General features: G+C 46.0%; 1 protein-coding gene across 1 annotated transcript in view; it reads right to left on the bottom strand.

Annotated features, from left to right (window-relative positions):
- Positions 1–23709, bottom strand: part of PRKCH (protein kinase C eta) — a 121634-nt gene that overhangs the window by 73796 nt on the left and 24129 nt on the right. The window contains exon 2 of the mRNA XM_027793084.2: positions 19480–19543. Coding sequence (XP_027648885.2) covers positions 19480–19543 — 64 coding nt within the window. The remainder of the gene's footprint in view (positions 1–19479; positions 19544–23709) is intronic.

Raw genomic sequence — 23709 nt, 5'->3', positions numbered from 1 at the left:
CTGGTTCGTCAGTCTTCCCCAAAAGATCAAGAGCCAGTTGCTTCACTGAGCCCAAGCCTCCTGCAACTTCAGACAAGAATTAAAAATAGATAAATAAATAATCCTTATAGTATTATAGAATTTGCCCACCTTTAAATTCAAAAGAACATCTCCTTGATCTAGGTTTAAACATAAGTTTGAGTGTTTTCCTGGATCAGGGCCAAACACCTCAACCAGCAAAGTATCCTGTTCTTGGCATTCAGCACATACAGGAGAACTTCCAAGGCATGGAAAGGGAAAAACAGCATTTGTGAGTGGGTGATGAGCACCTAAGTCAATCACCTAAAGCAGCAATCCAGTTACTAGCTTGCTTCATACCAGCTGCTCCATTAGAAGCCCAGCAACTGATGCCCTTTAAGTTCATACGCTCACATTTAACAGTTTATGAAAGTATGTTTCCAATTTAGCTCATATAGTTTCTGGTTTTGTTACGGTTCCCCTCAACAATCAGCATGGGGTAACTGGCTCCCTGGCGCTCTCCCGTGCAGCAAGAGGCCCACATGCAGCCAAGAAAAAACCCCAGTCCTTTGCACCAGGAATAGGGGACACTTGAAAGTGGCCTGCAAAGCCACTGAGTGGGACACTGCTGTGCATCCCTGTGGTTTGCCTGGCTTCAGAGAGACTGCAATTTTGAAATGGTTCAGGAAGACCAACAAATGACAGGCACACACTTTTTCATGGGTGGCAGAGGAAGCTGCCTGAACTGGTAGATGACATCCATGGCCAGTCTTGAGCCACCTCCTCAGAGCTGTACTCTGTCTCCATCTCCTGTTCTCCAGCCACTGAAATCCCACACAACACGTCTTCCATCTTACCGACCCACTTTTCATTAAAACACATGCCACGAGTTTTTTGTCCTTTTTCTTTTGTCTAAAAACATAATTCATACTTAAAACATTCCTCAAATTTCATATTTTCCCACACTACTTGGCTGCGTTACCCTGCTAACTTTCTCCAGATGCTGCACGTCTTCCAGGTGGTTCTCACCCAAGCTTACATTCACCTCACATTACATTATAACAAATCTAAGCTCTGCTAAGCAGGAGGTAACTTCAGCAAGGCCTGGATTGCTCTTCATATGCAATCAGCTCTTTGGGGCACTGCTGTTCCCATTTCCTGATGCTGTCTTGAGCAAAAAGGAGAGGGAGCACACAGCACAACTTCAGCCACACCTCAGGCCCAGGCAATAGCTGCAGGAGACCATTCACCACATGATCCAGTAGATCTACATACACAACCGCATCCCGCAGAATAAATCCCTCCTTCAGAGCGCATGGGAGCTCACCTGTCCCATGCACCACACCACAGAGCAGACAAGTTCAACCCTCCAACAGGGCACAAGTGATTTTGAAACAGTGGAATGTATCACTACAAAAAACACCTTCCTCCCATTCACCAGCCTCCCCAACCACTGAGACAGCAGTTCCTCAGCTCACACCCACCACATCTGCTCAACAGCCCCCAGTGCTGCTGGGCAGAAACCAATTCAGTGCTGAAGTCTGCTAGTGGACAGGGTGGCCAATGCAGCAGCCTCTCACCTGTAGCATCAGAGGCTATAAAGTCATCATAGACATTTTCTCCACTCATGTTCTGCATTCTGGCTGATTTCCTATAGAATATATATTTGCCTTCTGCACGTGGAGAGCATTTCACAAAACAAAGCAGCTCTAGACCACTTTAGGAGACTCAGACTTTTAAAAGCCTCTAATCTCTGGTAAAGCAACAACCACCATGAATGGTTCAAACGTCCAAATGCTGCTATAAAAAACAAGCAACTAATTGCTCAGTGAAGGGAGTTTCCCCATCCATGGTCAAATTTGGAAGTCTGTAACTACGGGGTATTTACTGTGCCTGGCTATGTGCAAAAGTAACTACAAAGTGAAATACTAAAAAGCCTCTTCCCCTTTCCTCCTCTCCACTCATGCCTAACACGTGTTTATGGCAATGGAAATTTTATGCACGTGGAGGGAGAGGAGAATAAATAGCCCACCAAGTCATCTGAGGACATCTGCATGCACTAGCACACCACTCACCTACTCAGCAGCCTCATTATGCCACCCTGCCCCCAGCTTACCCAAATCCTACCCTTCCCGGCCAGGGATCCCCCCCTTTCTTCCCCCCCACCATTTTTTATCCCAGGGAGTTATTTCAAGTAAGTCCTTCCAGTGGTGGCGTAACTAACAGCAGTAAGACAAGACTAAGAGCTGCAGGATGAAGTGGGGTGTGTGTGTATCTGCTTGCCTCAAGTAGTTAAAGCCTGAGAGGTCTCGTGTATTGGGAATTAATGTCACCGTCACGCTGCCAACCACTGCTATAATGCTGGCACAGCAAGGGTTGTCCGCGTACCTCCTGAAACATGACAGCTGCTAGTGTTATACTCCCATATACGTCAATGGAATTTTTCTTTGAAAAAAATAAAGATATTCAAAAAAGCAACTTAAAAAGCCTTAAAGCAATAATGCTAATGTTAGGTTAAAACTTAATTATGCCTTTTTTATTAGTACCAATACACCTGTTATCCTATGCTACCCTGGGAGCACTGCAAGAAAAATCCTGTGGCACAGAGTGAGTGATACATAAGCACGGAGCACAGACCGACCACCAAACTTAGTAAACTGTAAAAAGCAAGATAGCAGACAGACAGACCCCTCCCCTCTCGTGAGCACCATGGCACTAAACAATGATTTCAGATCAGGCTAAATGCTCACCTAGCTCATGCCTTAATGGCGAGTACTAATGGGTGTTTTAGGAAAAGAACATATAAAACAAACCAAGTAAATGGCGGGGGAATGAATACACATACCCACACCCTCCAGCCATCAGTATGTAGGTGTTCTCTCAATATTTACCTAACAGCGGGCTTCCTCACATCTACTGAATATAAGCAGAGGCTAAACCAAGATGTTTATTTTCCAAGCTGGAAAAGACGTATGTTATGACAAAAATCCCTTACAATGGCTTAGTATCTTTTAACCAGGAGTTTTATCACCATAATCCTGTAGATGGTCAAAACCACAGGAAGCCTTGCTAATTAAAACATTACAAACACAACACAGCATTGACGAAGAAGCTGACAGCCTGACTCCGAAAAGGGAAAAGGATTGAAAGGCTATAGCCCAAACTGGTATTTCTACTGCAGACTGTTCTGCTTCCCTAGCGTTAGTGCTGCAGAGTGATAGTCTTGTCTTTCCTAATTACTGCAAAGTTTTTTCTTCAGTTCCCCTCAAAAGTCACTTGGACACATGAATTGGCCGGGTGGAAAACAGCCACATTCACAGAGATCACGCTAACCGAGCAGGGTTTTCTTTCCCACTCCATCAAAGTTTCTGTCCTTCTCTTGCTTTTGCCAGTCTGCACAGCAAACCGGATTGGTTCAAATCCCAGAAGAGGCTCATTGCAAAGCAAACATGTGGCACATCAAACACAAGCTGGGACTTATGTTTGGTCCAGCTACTGTTTTCCCCTCTTAAACTGGATCAAGTTTTGTACAAAGACGAGAGAAAGAGCCAGCTAGTGCTGGCAGCAGTAGGTTGTCTTCTAGGACTTCAGAGAAAACCTATGTTAACAGGCTGTCCATCTTGTAATATGACAACCCATCAATATTGTCTGAAAGAGTAAGAAGGAACAATGATGCTCCAAATCAAATAGGATTTTCCACTTATGGTATGAAACAGCATTACCAGCAGTCTTGGAAATGCAAAAACATGTAAGCGTCCCTGCATCGAATCACACACAACTTAGCACAGAGGCAAGGTCTCTGTTTCTCGTCCAAGTGCTGAAGTAGGGCAGATCCATCTTCCTTGTTTTCCTGTCAGGTCTTGGACAGCAGTTCATGTCAGCTCTCAGTGATTAGCAGCATGTGAGTACTGAGGCTGAACGATGATGTTTCAGCGCTGCAGCAATGAGAACAGGATCAGTGAAGTTCACACACAGTATTAGTGAGCATGACAGTGCTCAGCTGTTGCTACAAAAGCCCATCACAGGCTTATTTCTAGAACTACACAACGACAGCCTCTGGTGCCTCTGGTGGCACCAGTAGGTGAGACAGAAAAGCTGAGAGGACAGGTCTCCATGTTCCCCAAGCTTACCAGCTACAGCTCTGCTCCACCCATGACTGCTAACCTCACCACTCACTTCACCAGTGTGGAACTGGGATCCAGAACCTTTCATGGGCTTCAGTTTTCTTCACTCACAGTCTCTTGCATTTGGTTGCAGCAGTGCCAGGGACAGCAAGACAGCTTTGCAGAGCTGGAGTGACCAGTACATGGCTGCTGGGAGCCACCCACATGTGCAGGAGGGGAGAGGGCTGCAAAGCAGGGGGGAGAACCTAGTGCTGGGGCTGAAGGAGGAATTGCTGCTTTTTATCTGTTTGCATAAGGTCTATGAGGACATGAGACAGAAGGAAAAAGGCAGCCTGAGAAACTCTTAAAACAAGTATTCTGCTGCCACTTCAAGTCTACCGACCAATTATGAATACCATACAGGTTATTTTGCATAGAGTTCAAATCATGATTGCCACACGGGCTTTCAGATGTGCACAGGGCAGCTCAAAAATATTATTCTCCACATCTGCTTTTACAAGTTATTACTGGGAAATTTTTTTTTTAGACTGCTAGTGGATATTGACAGCTATGAAGCAAGGCACTGCAGCATGTTGCACAAGGCTGAAAAACATGAATGGAAAAGCCTTTCCATTCATTTCTGTAGTGAGTAACAATGAACTGAGCAAATGGGATACTGAGGATAACAAAAGATTTCAGTGAACATAAGCAACCCCATGCCATAAGAGGCCAGGTTCTCAGACAGAGATCGTTGCATGCCAGCCCACTTGTGCTTTCCAAGCCACAGGCTGCATAAACACTGCTGGCTGCCAAGGAAGATGTGTTTGAAGGCAACAGCCATTTCCCTGCACTTCCCTCTCCCTTCTCTTCACAGCCACACCACTGTGAGAGAAGAAAGGGGGCAGCCCCATTTTTCACCCTGTGCTTGCTCCTCTGCCAAGGGCAAGGAAGTTTTTACCTGCGCACTACTTTATCATTCCATCTCGAAGTTTTTGCATTAGTCTGGAGATGGTAACCTCATGATACTTCTGTTTGCAAGACAGACCAGGTTGGGCTGATAATGGCAGAGAACTGTCTCAGCTTGCAGAAAGAGAAGATGCCAGGAGAGAATAATCTTATTTAAAATTAGAGGAGGGACTTGAGGGAGACAGCAGAAACCCAAGCACTGAGCTGAGCCCTTCAGGGCCCCAGACTGGCACTGTAACTGGAAGGCCCATATCTGGCCCATACCCAGGAGGAGACACATGATACCCACGCAGTTTGGAAAAGCAAGATAAATCAGTCAGATCGTATCCAGCAAAATAACAGATACACCATTCCCTCCGGCTGTAGTTGAACACTGTCTTCCAGCAGTGGTAAGAGGTCCCAAAAGACACCCCAGACCCACTGCTCCCTCTTCCCAATGGAGTCCCCCCACACACCATCTCAGACCTGCCAGCATGCATCCACCTGCAACTGCTCCATAACCACTCCTGTCACGTTGATCTGGGATAAGAACAGGGAACAAAAACCCCACAGAAAAACCCTATTATTAAAAATTTAAGTCAACTCACACAAACAGTGAGAAACAGGCAGTAATAACACCTCCCCTCCTCAGCTGCAGGCAGAATGGCACATCCTTGCAGTCTCAACTATCATAAGATGGGGACAATGCTCCTTCTTACTTTAAGATGTGCAAATAATACTGGTACCTCGTACTTCTTACTGCATTGCTCATTAAAGCCTTAAATTGATTCCTCTCCCTCCTCCCCTCACAGTTATAATCATTATTATTTCCTTGTGCTTAGGCAAGTGAATTTCCATTGTAAAACCTCCTGTTAGTCCTTCCCACCTATTAAACTCAAGAGAAAAATGTTGAGATGTGATTTACTAGAGAAGGAAACCATTTAAATATATTATTCATTAAAAACAGGAAAATAAAACTAACAAAGCAACTTTGATCTTTTCCGTGATTAATTCATGCGCCAGAAGCCCTCTGCACCGTAAGTTTTAGAAGATTGCAAACTACGCTGGCTACAGAGCAGAAGCAGCACTAACGGAGTGACAGCATTTATAGGTCAAAGCTACCAGCACTTGTGCAAAACCCTTGCAAAAAGCAGAACTGGCAGGCTGGGCAAACAGTAAGGAGATCCTGAACCCTTCCCTGCTCCCGACGCCTCGGGGCTCATGGGTGTCGTAACCATCAGCAGCTTGCACACTCATAGGTGGCTCCGTAGTAGGTATCGCAACATGCTATTAGGAGCCCTACCCACACACGAGCTGTGAAGCACAAGCTCCAGGTTAAACCTATTTTTAACTAGATGCAGTTTAAAGGTATTTAAGTAGATGCTCTGGGGACATCCTTCTTTTGGGCTATATGGCCAGCTTCAGAATTAAAATTAGCTGCTTTGGTGTTAAAACAAGAGTGCCCACACAAGGTTTTACACTCAACTAAGTCTGCTTAAAATTCACACCTTTATGGTTAGGCAGTGCAATCTTCCAGAGACATGGGCTTAATGTCTGTCTCAATAGAGGGAGGACCAGGAAAATATTCTTTATGTAACACGAGACAAAACACACAAAGAAATCAGGATCAACAGAAAGCCAGTTGAAACAGGAGTATCGAGCAGCTTGTGTCCAGAGGGACCCAAAGTTTTACAGCAATTCCACAAGAGGCAATCACGTTCCTCAACATGGCACCATCCCTAGGACGAAACCTCAAGCTGTCCTCACCAGGGGCACTGTACCTTTCAGTGGGAAAGCAAACTGTAACCCAAAGCCCAACTGGAATCTAGTCAGGAACAAATTAATTGGGAGAGCTAATTAAGTAGGACAAGTTAACACTCCCCTTTTTCTGCTGTGGTGCAATGCCTCAGCCTTTCCCCCGTCCCTGGAGGTGCACTGGCCTTGTGTGGATGACCAACACCTGACTCACTACCCTGCAACACCTGGATTCTCCTGGTCAACTGGTCACCCAACAGTTGCACAGACCCAGCCCAAGTGGTCCGGCTGCATACTCAGCTCTGATTACACAGTTGATCCCTCGTACTCTCAAAATTTCCATGTGGCAGCTTGCTAATAAGTTCTCTAATTGCCACAGCCTTAAAAAGCAGGTTGTTTACCATGTTGCTCTCCCACACATATTCCCACACGCCACGGGCTGAGCAAGACACTGCCACAGCAAAGCATCTGTCAAAAAAAAAAAAAAAAATTCAGCCTCTTGTATTCCAAGTTTATTGCTACCATGAAGACACCTGCCAAAAAGCAGCACTACTTCTCATCAAGACAGTCCCCACCCTGGTAACGCAGCAAGGAAACAGTCAGCGCTCAAGCACTCAGGCTAGCAATCACACTGGGCTTCGCTGCACAGCCCGTCCTAAAGCACTTCCACAGATGGCACAGACCATCACTGCTCTGCCACGCACCGCACCCCTCCTAGTGCCAGAAGATTATTTCCCAGAGGGATTTCCCAAGGGCTGCCAGCCAGGAGGAGCAGCAAACACAGCTGTCCCCGACAGCTTCCTCTGCAGCTGACACAGCTAGAGCTGATCTACCCCCTTCCCCATCTCCTCCCCAACAGGGTTTTCACCCTGCAATAGGTATTTCTCCATTTCCGAGATACATTTCTGAGAATTCAAAAGCAGATGTCTCAAATCCATACAAATGCAGCTTTAAAAAATGCTGGGTGCCATATGGAGAAGGTGTTGCTTGACTTAGCTCAAGATCTCTTTATATGCAGAGAGAGGGAAGGACCCCACCGGTTTCACCAGCTCCATAATGGCCATCAGTGCTGCCAGCCAATTTTTTTCTCACAGATGGGTGGCCCTTTCCACCAGGTGTAAGACCAGCAGTAATAAGTACATATTCTGCCTCCCCGGAGGCTCTCCCATCTCACCTCTCTCAATTAACAAATAAGCAGAGGTGGGTGAGCGGGAGGCAAATCACTTTCTCCAAAAGCTTGTGAGGCACCTAAAACCTGCTCCTCTTCTCATCTTTTTTCCTTGTCTCTCAGTGGGGAAGGAACACAGAGGGAGGGAATTTTTTTAGACCTAAATGACAGGAGATGAAAGCCAGCCTGTCATTTGATGCTGACAACAGCCCTTTCACAGACTGAAGCAGCTCTCCCCCTATACGGTACCCTGTCTTCCTTCCAGCACTCCCTTCCACATAGTCATTTTCCAGCCGGATCAGTTCCCAAATCTGGTTTGCCATGCACCCCATGAACAGCTACACTGGCACAATGTGGGGCATGAAAGCAAGCTGGGGGGAAAAGCAGCCAGGCTTTGTTGTGCCTTCTGTGGGGTCCCCGTCCCCAGCATCCAGGCTCTGCGCTCCTCCTTAGAGCACAGCCCAAAGCTGCGTGCGCTGCAGGACTCAGCCCTGCGTGGCCACCACATGGGACACAGCGTGCCTCTGTAGCTAAGGGGCACAATCACTCTCACATGCAAGTTATCATCAGCCCTTTTGGATGCAACACTGGAGCCTTTCTCTGAAGAACTTGTTGTTCTCGCCTTACCTCACATGCACAAGTGAAATACAGGACCAGAGACAACGCAGGTAAAAACGCGTGTAGGGTCAGGCTGAGGCCCCAGATTCCTCACCCAAGTGCCCTGAGCTGGGCAGGCTGGAGAAGAATGATCTTTCTACCTTTATTCTTGCTGATCTGCGAGTCTGTATTGTGAACATACGGGAAGGACAAATTTTAGACACAAAAAATTCAGCATTTCCTGACTTTCGAGAGTCTGATTTTCTGACGTTAGCGATATCCTTCAAGTGAAAATGTTTCTGGTTTTAAGTTCATCCTCGGGAACTGCAGCAGCCTTCCCCCTCCACAGTCCCGGTTCAGCAGCACGGCTGTGGTCTCGGGCACACAGCTCCAGGCAGAGACAACAGCACTAACAAGGGAACGCTCCACAGCAAAGGACTATGCTCTGCTGCGCAGATCCAGCACCAGTGAGGGACAGCCACGCTTGCTCCGCAAGTTCGACAGCTAGACGGCAGAAAAGAGCTGAGATTCTGGGATTAAATCTTGGTTCCAGACTCTAGCAAGAAACAGGCTTTGATGGTCACAACTCTTCTGCTGCAGCCTTTCCTTATTCCCTGCAGCTCCTCTATCAGCCACCTTCCCATATTTTCCCTTTCCCACCTTCTTTAACTTTTTGAGCTCTTTAAGCTCCTTCCTTACAGCTGCTGCCCATACCCACCCATCACCACTCCCCAGACCAGTCTCCTACTTCCTTCTCTCTCTCTCTTCATATTTCTTCTATGTCCTTCTTGCCAACCCTTATGGCTCTATTCCCTCTTCAAGTAACTTTTTCCACCATTTCCACCATTCACTGTCCTCGCTCCGTGTCCCAGCAGACAGGGCATGGAGAGCAGGACACCCACTCAGCCTGACCTGCCTTCCCCCCTCTCCTGCCCCACTGCTGGGGTTCCCCTCCTGCCCCGCTGCAGCACCCTGGGTCAGCGTGGAGCTCGACCACAGGATGGATCTGGCCCAAAACCAACCCCCAGACCTGCTCCAGACCCGCTCAGTTCCCCAGTCCAGCCAGCCAACCAGCCAGCACAGAACTGGCCCTGTGTGAGGCCAGCCCAAGGGAACCCCAAGAGCATCCTTTTCAGACAGATTAACCCTCAATCATGAAACCACCTCATTCCTGTATCTGCAACTACCAGCAGTGTCAGCATTGCCTGGAGGAACAGTCACCAAAGTGGGAACCTGCTCAGTGCAGGTGGTGTCCACAGCCCTCAAACCCACGTTGATCTCATGCAGTTTCTCCCAGATCACAAATGGGTATTTTCCCAACAACAGCAGAAGGCAGACAGGGACAGTGGAGGCTCTCACCCCTCCCACTCTCTCCTCTGCCAGGCTTGAGGTCACCCTGGTAAAACAACATCAGGATCTCTTTGCTCAAAGTTCTATTTTGATTCAGCATGTCATTCTGGAAAACAACTAAATCATTTCTGCTGAAGCACTCCAGAAAAAAAAACAGCTGGCACTGAAAAGCAGGGAACTCAGCATTTTATGCTGGGCACACTCAGGAACAACCCAAAACTGGGGCATATAAATGGCAAGCATGACTATTCACCTCCAAAAGCACCACTAGAAGATGAGCTCGGCTTCCTACAGCTCCGTGCCATCTTGCCTAAGGCTGAAGACCCCGTTCTGCTTGCCAGTTAGCAAGACCTTGCTCCACTTCATTGAGGTGCAAGAACTGGAACCGACTCAAGAACTGCAACTGACTGCCACAACATCCACAACATGCAGCAGACTGATGCTGCTGGTCCTCTTTGTGTCTGCAGGTCCAGAGGGAACCTCGCCCCCCCCCCCCCAAGCACTAATGATGCACGAATACTTTCCAGGTAAATTGAAGTAATTACGCACTGTGGCACAACACCATCTTGTTACCTTGAGCATCCTCTCATGCCAACAGGCCCAGCAGATCTGCTCATGCACCAAGTCCCGCACTGCCCCACACAGCAGCCACGTGACAGGGACTACTGGATGTCTGACACATCAGGCTGCCAGACACAAGAAAAACCCTTGCTTGTGGTAGTGGCACCTAAATTAGGAGTCTCCACCAGCAGCCAGAGTTCATAGACCTGGATATGAAATGGGACACAGAGTAACTTGATAGTTGATGGAGGTGAGGTTATGAAAAAAAAAAAAAACCAAAGAAAAAAAAAAGAAAATAAAAGAAAAGAGGTGGGCTTTTGCTCTCCAGTTTCTCCTACAGATTTACAGGGTGACCCTGGGTAACTCACTCAGGCTTTCACCAATAGCCATTCACCCATCTCATCAGTCAGGTAACTCACAAATTGTGGTCTAGGGAAACTGAGGCACAGACATGAGGTGTGCTGGTGTATGGGGCACCCTGCCTCCATCCGAGGCCAGGGCATCATCCAGGTGCCCTTGACAGCAATGGGTGCAGCAACCAGGGACAGGGCTGCTGTCATCATCCCCAGCCACAGGATCACAGTCCTAACCTCCAACAGCTTTGTGCTCTACTCCTTTCAGCCCACATTTACCATCCTGCTTCGCTGCAGCACAAACACTCACTCCAGTGCAGTGTTGTGCTCCAAGGCCAAGCAGACAGATTTAAGCTCCTCTGGGAACCACCGTCACTTCTTCCAGGAATCACATTAAAATAAAGCAAAAATCTCTGTTCCTCATTACAGCCAGGAACACTGAAATCCCAGAGCAGATTGCAAGCTTGCATATTTATATCTAGGTTTCAGAACGCAGACAAAACATAGCCCACTGAGGAAGCGAAGTTAACCCTGATATTGCTGTTTGTTGCATTTTTACAGCGTCTGGGTATCTAAGCTGTTAGCAGATCTTGGCAAGTCATGAATTACTGCCCAAAACCTCCCAGCATTAGACATACTGCAATAGCTGTGGAGCTCAAATGGATCATTTTCCAAGAAATAAGGTGGTCTTTTGTGGATATGCAGTGGTGCCGCTCACCTCCTGGCTCTGCATTAGCATCCCTCCGTAACACTAAGCAAACCACTTCGCTGCCAGAGCATAGATCTTCCAGCAATCAAGACTAAACTGTTTGTTTTCCCCTGTTGAAATCCTTTTTTCCTGTGAAAATTCAAAATTTACCAAACTTGCCTTTTTCTCCTCACCCCCCCCCTCCTTTTTTTGTTTGTTTCATTTGTAAATGGATCAGAGGCACATGTGAGATATGAGAGTGCCAGGATACAAAAATATGTGGGTTCTCTCTCCAATATTTAAACGCAAAATGCAGTATTAAATATTGAAGCCTTCACTTAAAAAAAAAAAAAATTGTTCACACTATTCTCCCACCTAATAGTTTTGCATTATCCCCACATTCATCCACTTTTTCTGTCTTCCAAGGCTGGGCCGCCTCTCATTACAGTGACCCCTTCTCATGGCACTGTCAGCTTGGACAGGGCAAGTGAATGGCAGGGCTCAGGAAGATGCAGTACAGCCCCTTCTCCTAATGACAACTCATAGCCCAAAGGACATTTCTCAGAACACCCCAAGGCTCCTCCCTATAAAAAAGAACTCCAAGAGATTCTTCATGGTCTCTCTGACTTTGAAATTCTCTCCTGAGATCTTCAGCGTTGCTGAGCAGCTTTGACATCCTTGCGCTTAACTCACAGAGGCTTCACGACAAGCGTAGAGTCGCCCTTGCTCCCGTTGGCTTGGCTGACACATCTCCGTTGGGGCAGAGGTTTGCCGAGCCTGACCGCCAGGACAGCAATACCTGCTCAGGACTTCAAGATCAGCCTCCAGAATTGCTTTTACTTTTTAACTCTTCTGACATCTTCCAGCAAAATTTGGGATTGACTCAGGTTCACCCATCTCCCACGCAGAGACGCACAGCATCTGTAGATGACATTCCTGGTCTCTGCAAAGGCTCAGTCTTCTCCAGGGTGCATTTAGGGTATTATTTTCTCCCCCACGGGACCAGACATTGTTCTGACATATTTCCATCTGGAAATGCAGAGTTGAAACAACATGGAGTACATCTCAAAATCCCTTGCCTGCAGCATGCACATATGTAACAAGTATAAAGCCCTGGAAAAAGTGTAGGCATTGAAAAAGAAAAATACAGGGGTATAGAAAAGCACGTCTCCTGCTGCTCTCTGCCATGTAAGACTTTGGGCTAGGCATCAAGGACTTCCATGTTCTCAGACTGTGAACCAAAGACAGCAAAACTTCTTTTATCCTATTCCGCACTGATATTGCCGATTTAGATCAGGAGGCTCTCTGGACAGCATCTATTACATACCTTAGAATTCTGCTTGTGCTAGTAACCCGAAACAGAAGAGTGGCCCAGCTATCTAGTGTTGCAGCACTCTCCAAACTACCAAGCTGCAACAAGGTCTTTTACCATCTCACACCAACATTCTCTTCATGCCAGTCCCTCTGCTGCCTTCTCCTAGTCTCTCCTCACCCAGGGCACGCTCTGTCTTCTCTCTGCTTCTTCCTCCTCTCTCTTCCTTGGCTGCGCAACCACTTAACAGCACCAGCCACAGCTGCACCTTATCTATATCAGCCAACCCACTGCCCCTGAAGCCAGCCCACAGCTGTATATTATCAATGCTAATTAACCCAGCTTCATCCCTCTACAATCTAGGGGATGAGAACAGGGCATTTTTCATTCCTGGTTCCTTTTTTCCAATAATTGTTCCCTTAAGTATAAAAACCAGGCTAAATACAGTCATTATTGCTGTTTACAGAGGACCCATAAACATCTTTTCTCTCCCTCTTGTGCAAGAGCCTAATAACACAGCTGTGAATAGAAGTTTTGTGAGGCTGAGGAGCTACGTTACAGTATAGAGCAAGGACCTTCTTAGCACATCTATATACCATTTGAGAGTTTAAGGTTGCAGATCTTTACTGATTCCTGTCCAAGGAAATGCTACTTCTGAAGATAAAAACCACCTCGTGTTATAAAAATGTATTCTAAGAAAAACAACAGCAAAAGACTCCGAGTCTTCATGCTTGAGAACAAACCGTCTCAAACACATGACGTGTCAGTTGCAAAAGAAAAGAGCGTTTCCTGCCTCCATAGAGGCAGGTTCAGGCTTCCTTGCTGCTGCAAAGCCTACCAACATTAAATATTTAGAAATGGGTACTATATCTGCTCTACCAAGTCACTTGGCTTTTCAATATTCTCATTGTTCTATTTCTTGCCCAGAACTCAAGTTTGTCTTTGTCTTTCCTGACACTGAAAGAAAAGAAACAACCATTACTTACCTCACAATGATGAAATTAAAATTGAACTTCAAGCCAGAATTATCACTTTGAGTGACAAAACAAAAAAAAAAAAAGCAACTTGCAAGAGTTTGAAGCATTAAAATAGAAGCACTTCATTTTCCACAGGGCCTGCTTCATTCATTAATTCAATCAAATAATTAATTTGTATTAATTTCATTAGCTTTGCTCAAAATTAAAAGACGTAAAGAGAGGTGGCAAACCAAGGGCACAGCAACGTACCTTTTAGGCAAAGCTGTGAGGGGACTTTGCTCTGGGACGCCAGTGTTGCAAGGGAGAGAGGCTCATGCTGTCCTTCAGGCACACACCTGGAGCCACTGGGTGTGCCTCTGACCTTGCTGCCGCAAAACACCCTGACCAATGCATGCTCACCTGTGCTCACCTGCTTTGAGTATCTCTACTAATGTGTCACAGGTGACCAGAAGCACCAACAACAGCAGTAGTTCACCCACACTCATTGCAAGGCTTTTTACTTCAAATCCATCACCCCTTGCCCAAGAAGAAAGAAATTCATGGCTTGCCCTTTCACAGCTGAAACCAGTATTCAGTAGCAAAGAGGGGCAAGTAGTGGAGAGCAGCTCTGAATTCGTGCCACTGTCTGCAACACCCAGTGGGTCACCCCAATAGCACGACAGTCACTCACTATGAACACCACAAGCCCCAAAGACAGTGGCCCCTTAGAGAGACTTCAACCAGAGCCAGGGGGACCTAGATGACACCCTGGGACAGCACAGAGAAACCGTACTCAGGCACACCGTGCGGGAGAACCCCAACGGCCCCCAGTCAATGCTGTCTTCCTGCCAGGGTGCTCCCAGGAGCAGTGAGGAAGGCAACACTACTTGGAAGCTGTCCACATGGAAATGGTTATGGCCAAGGTTAGGAGAAGAGGAACATCAGGGAACTTTATACCTGACACAGCACTACCTGTTTTAGAGAGCAATAAACCAGAAATTTTCCTTTAAAGGAGGCTTAAAGCAGAGTCGAGATCTTGTGGATTATCTTAGAGATCCTGGCAGACATGTGGGTCATCGCAGGGAGGGAGAGAGGCAGTGCACGAATGGTTCAGCTAAACCACAGCCCCCGCGGTCCCCAGGGCTGGGCAGAGCTGAACTCCTCCCGAGAGCTATGGCTCTGCTTGGGCCCATGCACAGCACACTGCACCCCACTCCCACCCCCAGCTCCTCACATCCACAGAAGAGGCACATCTATGGCAAAGACAGACCTCTCAGAGAAGGCACATTCATTATTTTTAAGAGAGAAAGGGACAAGGAGACACAAAGACAGAGAGGTAAGAAATGCTAAAGACACCATTGGCAGGGGGGAAGGAGTATTAACATCCAGAATAAAAAGAATAAGGAATTCTTTTATTTTAAAAATCATGATTTTGATGGCTTAAAAAAATCCTATTGTCAGGCAGGGTGAAATAAAGAAAACCCAGGAAAGAGTAAATAAATTCATTGGGAAGAGGGAGATGTTCAGGGGAAATCAATCCCTAAGCAATGCCTGAAGTCTAGCAGGCAGCAGGCAGTCCTCACCTTCTCTACAGAACAGCCTGGAGTCAAACAGCTCTTGGGTCAAGGAGGGAGACAGCTGGATGAGAGGGTGCTTCCCTCCACCCCAGCCAGGTGCTGGGGCCATTGGGACCCAGCACGGCCAGCAGAGACACAGTCATGCTTGGAGAGGTAATCTCCTTCCAAGGTAAGGAGATTTTCATTTTAATTTTGCACTGGTTGCTTTACACAGGAAATGTCAGCTGAATGAGGGGAGTTAATATAATCAGATAGCGGTTAGCACAGCAACAAATACATCCAGCACAGAAAATAAAGATAGGCAGGGATAATTTCACTAGACATCTCTCACTTCCTATTGCTCCATTCCCTTCTCTTCCTGGATGGATTTTTAACACATTAAACGGGTGTATTTCCGTGCCTCAAAACAGGAGGTTAACACCGATGGACAGAAGAGCCATATGAGAACCTACAATAGACTAACCTCTTCTCCCAGCTGTACACTTTCTATACTACCCGCATCCTGATGGTACACAAATGCTTCTGTCGGACATGCTGCACCCCTTGCAGGAGTGCCATGCTTCTCCTCTGTCCTCACCATGGGTACCCAGAACCAAATCAAACTTTTGGTCAAAAGACCATTTGATCAAACCAAAAAAACAACCACTCCCAAAGCTAAAGAAAGTACAAATTGCCAGCACCACCTTGTCTGTTTTGGGTAAGCTCTATAAGACAACAAAACAATACAGTCTCAGGGAGACCTAACATCCCAGCCTTTTTTGTTTGGTTGATTTTGGTGGGGTTTGGGGTTTTTTTGCTTTTTTCTTTTTATTCTCTCTCTCCTCCCTCTCTTCAGCCACTTTTTGAGCTTTTACTTTACTGGAGATAGATAGTGGCTGAGACCCTGTGAATTTGCCTACTTCCATAAACAACACAACTAGCTTGGTATAAAACCCCTCTGAGATGACTGATGTGTTGGCGGTGTGAGGACCAGCAGTAAGCACTGACCCTCCACCTTTGCTCAGTGGAGCTCTCAGAAGCTTTTCAAAGGAAGATGCTCCCCACAGTTCAGACTCCATTAAGTTATCCTTCTGACCCCACGGTCTAGTGACAGTAGTGAGGCAAGAGCTGCTAAAAAAAAAAAAATGTGGGTGGCTTGAAGAGTCAGCCTATGGACACTGTCATGTTGCTCTTCTTACCTGCTGGAGTCTGGCTTTTTTTTGCAGCACCTTGTCACCATTTGTTTGACCCTTTTCAGAGAGGAAACGTACCAGAGTTACACACTTAACCATTCATAAGTCTCAAGAAAATTATCAGAAGTCCTAAACATCATATTGCTTGGGAACTCTACATAGGTCTATGCGTGCTACCTGACGGGGTCCAATACAAACTAATTGTTGGGTTCTCTGTGCACCCATAGACACACACAGCCCTCAAGCGGCCTCTGCAGCATTAGCCATAGCTAGCAGGGAGGATGTGGTAGCGGCTGCTCTCTGTACTCAGGCAAACAAGTGGGAGGCCACTTTTTGTGCTTTGAAGTTGTTGAGTTATTCTCAGAATTCTTTCCAAAACACTTACATTTCAAATACAATTCTGACCCTCCACATTTCCAGAAAAAAAAAAAAAATTGAATTAAATATGACATTACGGAAGATATCTCACTATTTTTCAGAAGGCAACTGCTCCCTGATGGATGCCTCCACTATCCAACAACTGGAAGAAATCAGTATCTGCAATCAGGCTTGCTCTGGATTATGTCTGTTCTTGGAAACTCTAAATGTGACCACACACGAAACTAACCAGTCAAGAACAACACCAAGAACCATCTTCGATCTTCCTGCTCTGCAAGTCCACACAACCTCAGTAACAACAGAAGAAAGAGAAGTGAACTATTTCCAACATTTCCCATTTTCCTCGGAAATCAGTAGCTGTACAAACATTTGAGTCCTCCATCTCTCGTCTTTGAGACCTTGTTAGCAACATGCCTTAACGACTTAGCCACCATCACAAGTTTGAAGCCCTCTCTGGATTTAGGCTTAAGCCCACCATCCCTGCTCAACCCTGCCTTAAATGGCCAAGCATGACACGCTTGCATGTGGACACAGACTGAGATGCAGGTCAGTAAAAGCCCTCTAGTTTTTTCCCCTCTTTCCATCATCAGCTCTGTCATAGGCAATTAAAGCCAATTTTTAATGTCCTTTTCACCCCTAAGAGCCATGGTCTCTGGACATGCAAATAAAGTCCTTCAGGCCTCCCTAGCACACCTTTGCACTCTCCTCACTCTCTGGTTACAAACAGAAAGCTTTTTCCAAATTGACTTGAAACAGTAATCTTCATGTCCCCCTGTCAAAGCACAGTTGTAGGGAGCATCTCCCTAGTGGAGAAAGGGTAAATGATCTGCTGATGCTTTACGTGGGGATAAATGTGAAAGCCGACATCCCAAAGTCGACACCTGGGTAGAGAAAAACATTATTTCCTACTTGACAGATAAAGAACTGAAGTTGTAGTGGTGCTGTGCCCAGTGAGCATTACATGGTAAATGCACTTCACTAGAAAAGGGAATTCTGGTCCTCTCTGCCCTGCAGCAGTGCCAGAGGGTGATAGTCCTCGTCTTCTCCATCACTCCAAGACTATATATTCCTTAGGAGTCGAAGTCAGCATTTCCGTTCACGTCTCCCTCCTAACAATACCTTCTGCAAGTGGGATTATGCCCTGCCAACAGTCCCTAGGAGCAAGAGCAGCCCCAGCTGCACACAGCGAAGGATGACTGCAAACCCTGCCACTGCTTCCACACCACGAGGCTTGGGATACTGCTGTGGAGGGGGACACCGACTGCTTGCAAGCCCTTGCCGGGCCCTCAGGTATGGCTCAGCTGATCACTTCTGTAATCAGATATTTTAAAAGGCCACAGCCATCCTGCCAGGAGCAGAGCAGAGCACTCCTGGGGTGTAAACCACCCAAAGAAAACCAAAAGCTTCACCAGCTCCTCTGATGCAGCGGCTCACCACCAAGCAGCTGCCCAGGCCCCAGCACACATCAGGCTGCTGGCTCAGCAAGAGCAAGACAGCTCCCCAAAAGCTCCTAGTAAAGCACAAGCTTCCATTCAAACCTGCATTTGAAAAACAAAGGCAGGGGCACTGACAGGCCTGTGCACCTCCACAAGTGGGGAGCTAGAGGAACTGCTAAGCAGGAAAGCAGAGCTGCCCTGTAACCACTGAAGCAAGCAGCCCTCCAGCTTGCACCCTCTTCACATCCAAGACAGAGCATGGCAGGGTCGGCTGCCTGTGCTGCATCCCCCAGCACGGCCTTCATGCTGAGCATCAGTTTCTGGGGCGGAACAAGAGAAAGCATTAAAAATCCATCTCCCCCACGCTGCAGGTAACAGAGGAGCATATCCTGCTTTGATTCCTGGCTCCCATACAGAAAACACTCCCCCAACAAATGCAGGTTGAGGCCACAGCTAAAACGAAAAAAAAAAAGAAACCAAAACCAACATGGTGTAGGTCTGAAGGAAATAAGCTTTTCCTGGGTTCCTCCAGCACAGTTCACATCCATGCTCATAGCTGGCATCACAATAAACAACAGGTAAATTAAAAACATCACACTATAAAATATAATTACAGAAAAAAAAATCCACCAGGTACTTATTCAGGGCAGCTGTCACACTAAAACCTTCTGAGTTTCCTGTGCAAAGTGAACTCGGGAAACAGAAATGCACGTGAAGTAGATGGGAAACTTTACAGAAGAAAAGTAATCCAGATGTTTTAAACATGTTCTATTTTAAACATGCTCTACGTGCTCCGTAGCTTGCCCTTCAAGAGGCACCCAGGTGAAAAGGACAGGTGACAAAAACAATCTGTTCGAAGGACAGCTTCAGATAAATAAACCAGATCAAGCACAAATCAGCTCCCTGGGTCTGAGATCAGAGCAACAGCAGAGCAGAGGGCACACACACAGCATGAGCCATTATGAACAGCCTCTTCCAGATATCCCACATCACTTGAGAAATCTCCAGCACACAACAGCACGTGGCCTGTGTGAAGAATGCCATTCGCTTATATACTGCTTGGTAACTCATGGCAAGTACATACAACAGAGTCCAGCTCTTCATGGAAACAAGCCAAAATAATTCCCTTACCTTCTGTGAAACTGCCTGTAAGAGTTATGACAACAAACACTTTGCCTTCGGGCTCCAAATCCACCTGAAAAAGTAAAGGAAATGTTAGCTGATCTGATTGTTTTTCAAGGCAAGCACTCTTCTTGGGGTTTTGCATGATAAGTCTTGTCAACATTTGATAATATTTGAAGCTCTATATATATTCTCACGCACACCCTTAATTTTACAAAATAAATCAAGCTCAAATGTTCAACATTCAGGGCTCCATAGAAAATAAGGAACTTGATTCCTTCATTTTCCTAGAAGTGATGAAAAATCTCCACCTTGCTAGAAAAAACAGAGATTAAAGAAAAAAAAAACAAACGTGGTTAATAGTTTTCCAATTTTTCAGATAAATGAAGTGGGAGTAACATTAAGCACACACAATTCTCTGAAAAGATCCATGCATATCTGTTCGGTGAATTATATGGATATTTCCTCCCTACTATATCTTATCCCACTGAAACTGTTTCAGTCTCTCAAAATACCATCAGTGCTAGGGTAAACACTGATTTCTTACATAAATCACCTTTTGGCTTTAAACCATAGAAAACAGAAAAATGTTAGTGCTGTTACCTAAGGGCTTGTTGCCGTTTAATCTAAATTAGATGGAGATACAGAACACAATTTTAGGGATCAGAGATTCAATCCCATTGTTGGTCAACCTGTCCTTGAAAGAAGGTATTTAGTTTTTGGTGAGTAGATTTTTCCTTTTTAGTTACTTTTTTCATTAAGGTCTTGCTTTTGGGTTTGGGGTTGTTTGTTTGGGGTTTTTTTGTTCACCAAATAGTTTTTAGCAAAAAATCACAGCTAAGGATCCCTGAAGTTTGAGTCAGGCTGTCACACAGAAACCTCACTTAAAAAAAAAACAAAAAAAACCACAAAACAAACCAACCAACAAAAGAACCCAAAAACAACGCATCCTCCACACACACCCAAACTGCAATGTTAAAATTAGTGAAGAGCAGCTTCACACCTCGTGTGTATCAGTAATCTATGCAGAACAGAAATTCTGAAAACAGAGCTCTCTGGAGGAATGACTAAACATGATCGCTCAAACCCTTTCTCTTCTCTTGTACAGCCACGTTTCCTTGGCCTGGCAGAAACAGAAGCAAGCCTTCCACATCAGCAGCACCAACTTTCATCACAGAGGTGCCCAGAATTTAATACACCTCTGTGTGCACACTGCAGAGTAGAAAAATATTTCTCGGTCCTGCAAGAAAGGATGATGAGCCCCGGCTCCCTCTTTATTCTCAGGTAACACACAGCATAGCCTGCCAACGCTTTCATTCGTCTCCAGTGTTAATACATATAATGTAATTCAAATAAACCTCTAACCAGAAGCCTAAACACCCACAGCAACAGTGTATGGAGCACTACAGTCCTGACAATATTTGCCCATGGTTTGCAAAACCCTGTGATGCACCAACTGGTTCTTTTAAGGTAAAAACATTAAGATACAGGTTCAAAGAGAAAGTTGAACTCAAACAGAAGAGCCAAACAGCCATGCTACAAACGGACAGAAAGTATCTGCATGGCTGTAAGCAGGCCAAAAAGGTGTCAGCCAGACTGACTGCAGTGTTACGGTACAGCAGCACTTTCTGCTGGCACCTCCACTCCTAGGGATGCTAACGGCAGCTTCACTAACACGAGCCAAGAGAAAACAATCTTCTGGGGTAAGAGTTGGGAGGCAGAGACAGCACACACCATCACCAGGCATTGCCCTCACCTACAATTTGTTGCAGAAGTATAGAAATTGGTTTTTAAACTATTGAGAATTTGTTAGGATGAGCAGAGCAAATGTTTTCAGAGAAAGGATGAGAGAACATCCTACTCACATGACTCCAGCTACAGTCCAGAAGTGACCTCTACAAATGGGTTACAAAACAGGGAAGCTAGAAGTGCTCGGGAAAATCCTATCAAGTCTTGATTTTATGGACACTATATTTTCAGTTAAAAAATATATATATTTATATCAATCTCACAGGGAAAATTTAAATTAAATATTTAGCTTTGACTCAACATAAATTCTTGTGTTTGCTTGGGCTGCTTACTACACTGGCTTTAGGAAGCTGTATTTGTGCAGCTCTGACTCGATTAATATTGAAAACATTCACCAAATAAACTCCAACTCCAGAGATATCATGCATCATTTTGCCTAAATTTCAGTTCAGTGGAGAGGTACGCAACTTTGTAAAGAATGGGTCTTCCATAAATATAAAACATTTATAATATATATACATATAGAGCCACCCAAATTGATTTAGGCTATAGCAAGAATTCAAATTTTATGGGAAAATCCTTACTTCTTTAGGTTTCCAAAATCATTCTTCAATGCTTATCTTTCTTCTGCCTGCCTGAATGCATAGCGATATGTTAGGCTCCTACTTTCACATTCACAGAGAGGATCATCCCTCCCTTCTGACATACAGTCTCTGGAGGGATACAGAGCAAATCCTGCATTCCTTGTTCAGTCGCAAACACAAAGGTTTGTCAAGACACAAGCAGCTGGGCTGAGACCAGGAGATGCAACAAAAGCATCACGCACCTCCAACACAGGGCACAAACAAAAAATGGTCCAAACTCTGTGACACACCTTGCTCTCCATCACCGAAATGGGATTCCTCTGCCCAGGGTAGCATTATCTTACAAAACAGAAGTAAAACAATTCTGCATGTAATAGCAGAAGATTTACAGGAGTTATAAAACAATCTCTCTCCTCTCCAGACTCCAAGATTAAAGACCAGTCAAATCCCCTACCTCAACTAAGCAGCCGTGTTCATATTATACCACAGTTCAAGAGCACTCGGTAAAGAGGATCTAGCTACACTCGAGATCTTCTCAAGGCACATGTAAGCAGGAGAAATGAAAGATTACAGCTGAAAGGCTCCAAAATGAGGAGTGAGGCCCCAGCATGCCAGGAGCTGCTAAAATTTTTGCACACAGGCATCCCACTGGATGCAGGGCTGAGAGCGAAGTTTCATTCTGTACAAGAGGTTAAAACACACAGTCTTAAGAGCTTCTCTGGTGTTAAACTGATAGCAACAGCAACAACAAAATATAAGATACAATGAAATGGAAATAATTAAAATTAATAGACCACTGGTAAAAATTCTGGCTTTTGAATCTGCTGTGATGTCCTTTAAAGACGAAATTTGCCCAGCTACATGTATGTGGAATGTACCTGAAACAGAAAATAATCTCTGACCTAGAAAACTGAAGGGAAAATGTCTGACCACAGGCCTGCCCTCCCATGAGCCTGCCCGAGATCAGACGATCGAGCAGCTCCCGGACAGCAACACCCACCTGATGGGACGTGCTTCCCCTCACCATCGCACTGCCGCCCCACACCATGGCCACACGATGCGGAGGAGCCTCGCGCCGGCAGCAGTTAACGCCTGTGAGCTCCTCACACTTGCTGGACCACAACCTGCAACGCCATGCAGCCAAACAGATGCTCGCATGCTGAGCCAGCGCGCACACCGAGCGCCTTGCTAAGCCCGGGCCCTGGGGCTAAACTCAACCATCTTTGCAGTACGGTTCCTCGCGTTCCCGGCCCTGCTTTACACCTTCATTGCTGCCTTCACACTTTGCGGTGCAGCTAATGAAACAGCACATGCTTCAGGATAGCTTTACCAACCCAGCAAGCAACTGCAGCCACATTTGGGCGCATGGAAATATGCCCATAACCATCTGAAACCAGATGCCCACAAATGAGGAGTGTGGTACCCTACTTCTTCCCCAAAGGAGGAACTCCGAATGTAAGCCCTCCTTCGATCTCGTCAGCCACTGAAGGACTTCTATCACTAGCACTGACTTTCACAGACTGAGAGGCCTTCTCACTTTGCTCTGTTATTTAATAAGATTTGAGGACTTCGGAAGGAAGCAGCTGCCAAAGGACTGGCCCTCCAGCCATGGAAGGGATAACCCTACCGAGCGACGGCTGGCTGGCCGCCCAGGCCCTGACTGCGCGCTGGCAAGGCTCCGGTGATGGCGGTACCTCCCAGCACCAGCGAACACCCTCAGGATCCAGCCTCGCAACAGCAGCATGGGTGTAACACAAAGTACCACACATACACCAAGTTTTGCTTCTCACTTCTTTCTGTTCTTTTCTCCCCAGCATTGAGTGTCGCTGCCTAAAGGCAAAAAACCCTATGTTTTTACAGATAAGCAGGGGCCACAGTATTATTCTTGACAGAATTATTAAGGTTC

Source organism: Falco peregrinus, chromosome 1, assembly GCF_023634155.1.
Source record: "Falco peregrinus isolate bFalPer1 chromosome 1, bFalPer1.pri, whole genome shotgun sequence".
Taxonomy (NCBI): Eukaryota; Metazoa; Chordata; class Aves; order Falconiformes; family Falconidae; genus Falco; species Falco peregrinus.
Note: the sequence above shows the minus strand (reverse complement) of the source record. Positions and strands in the feature narration are given on the sequence as shown.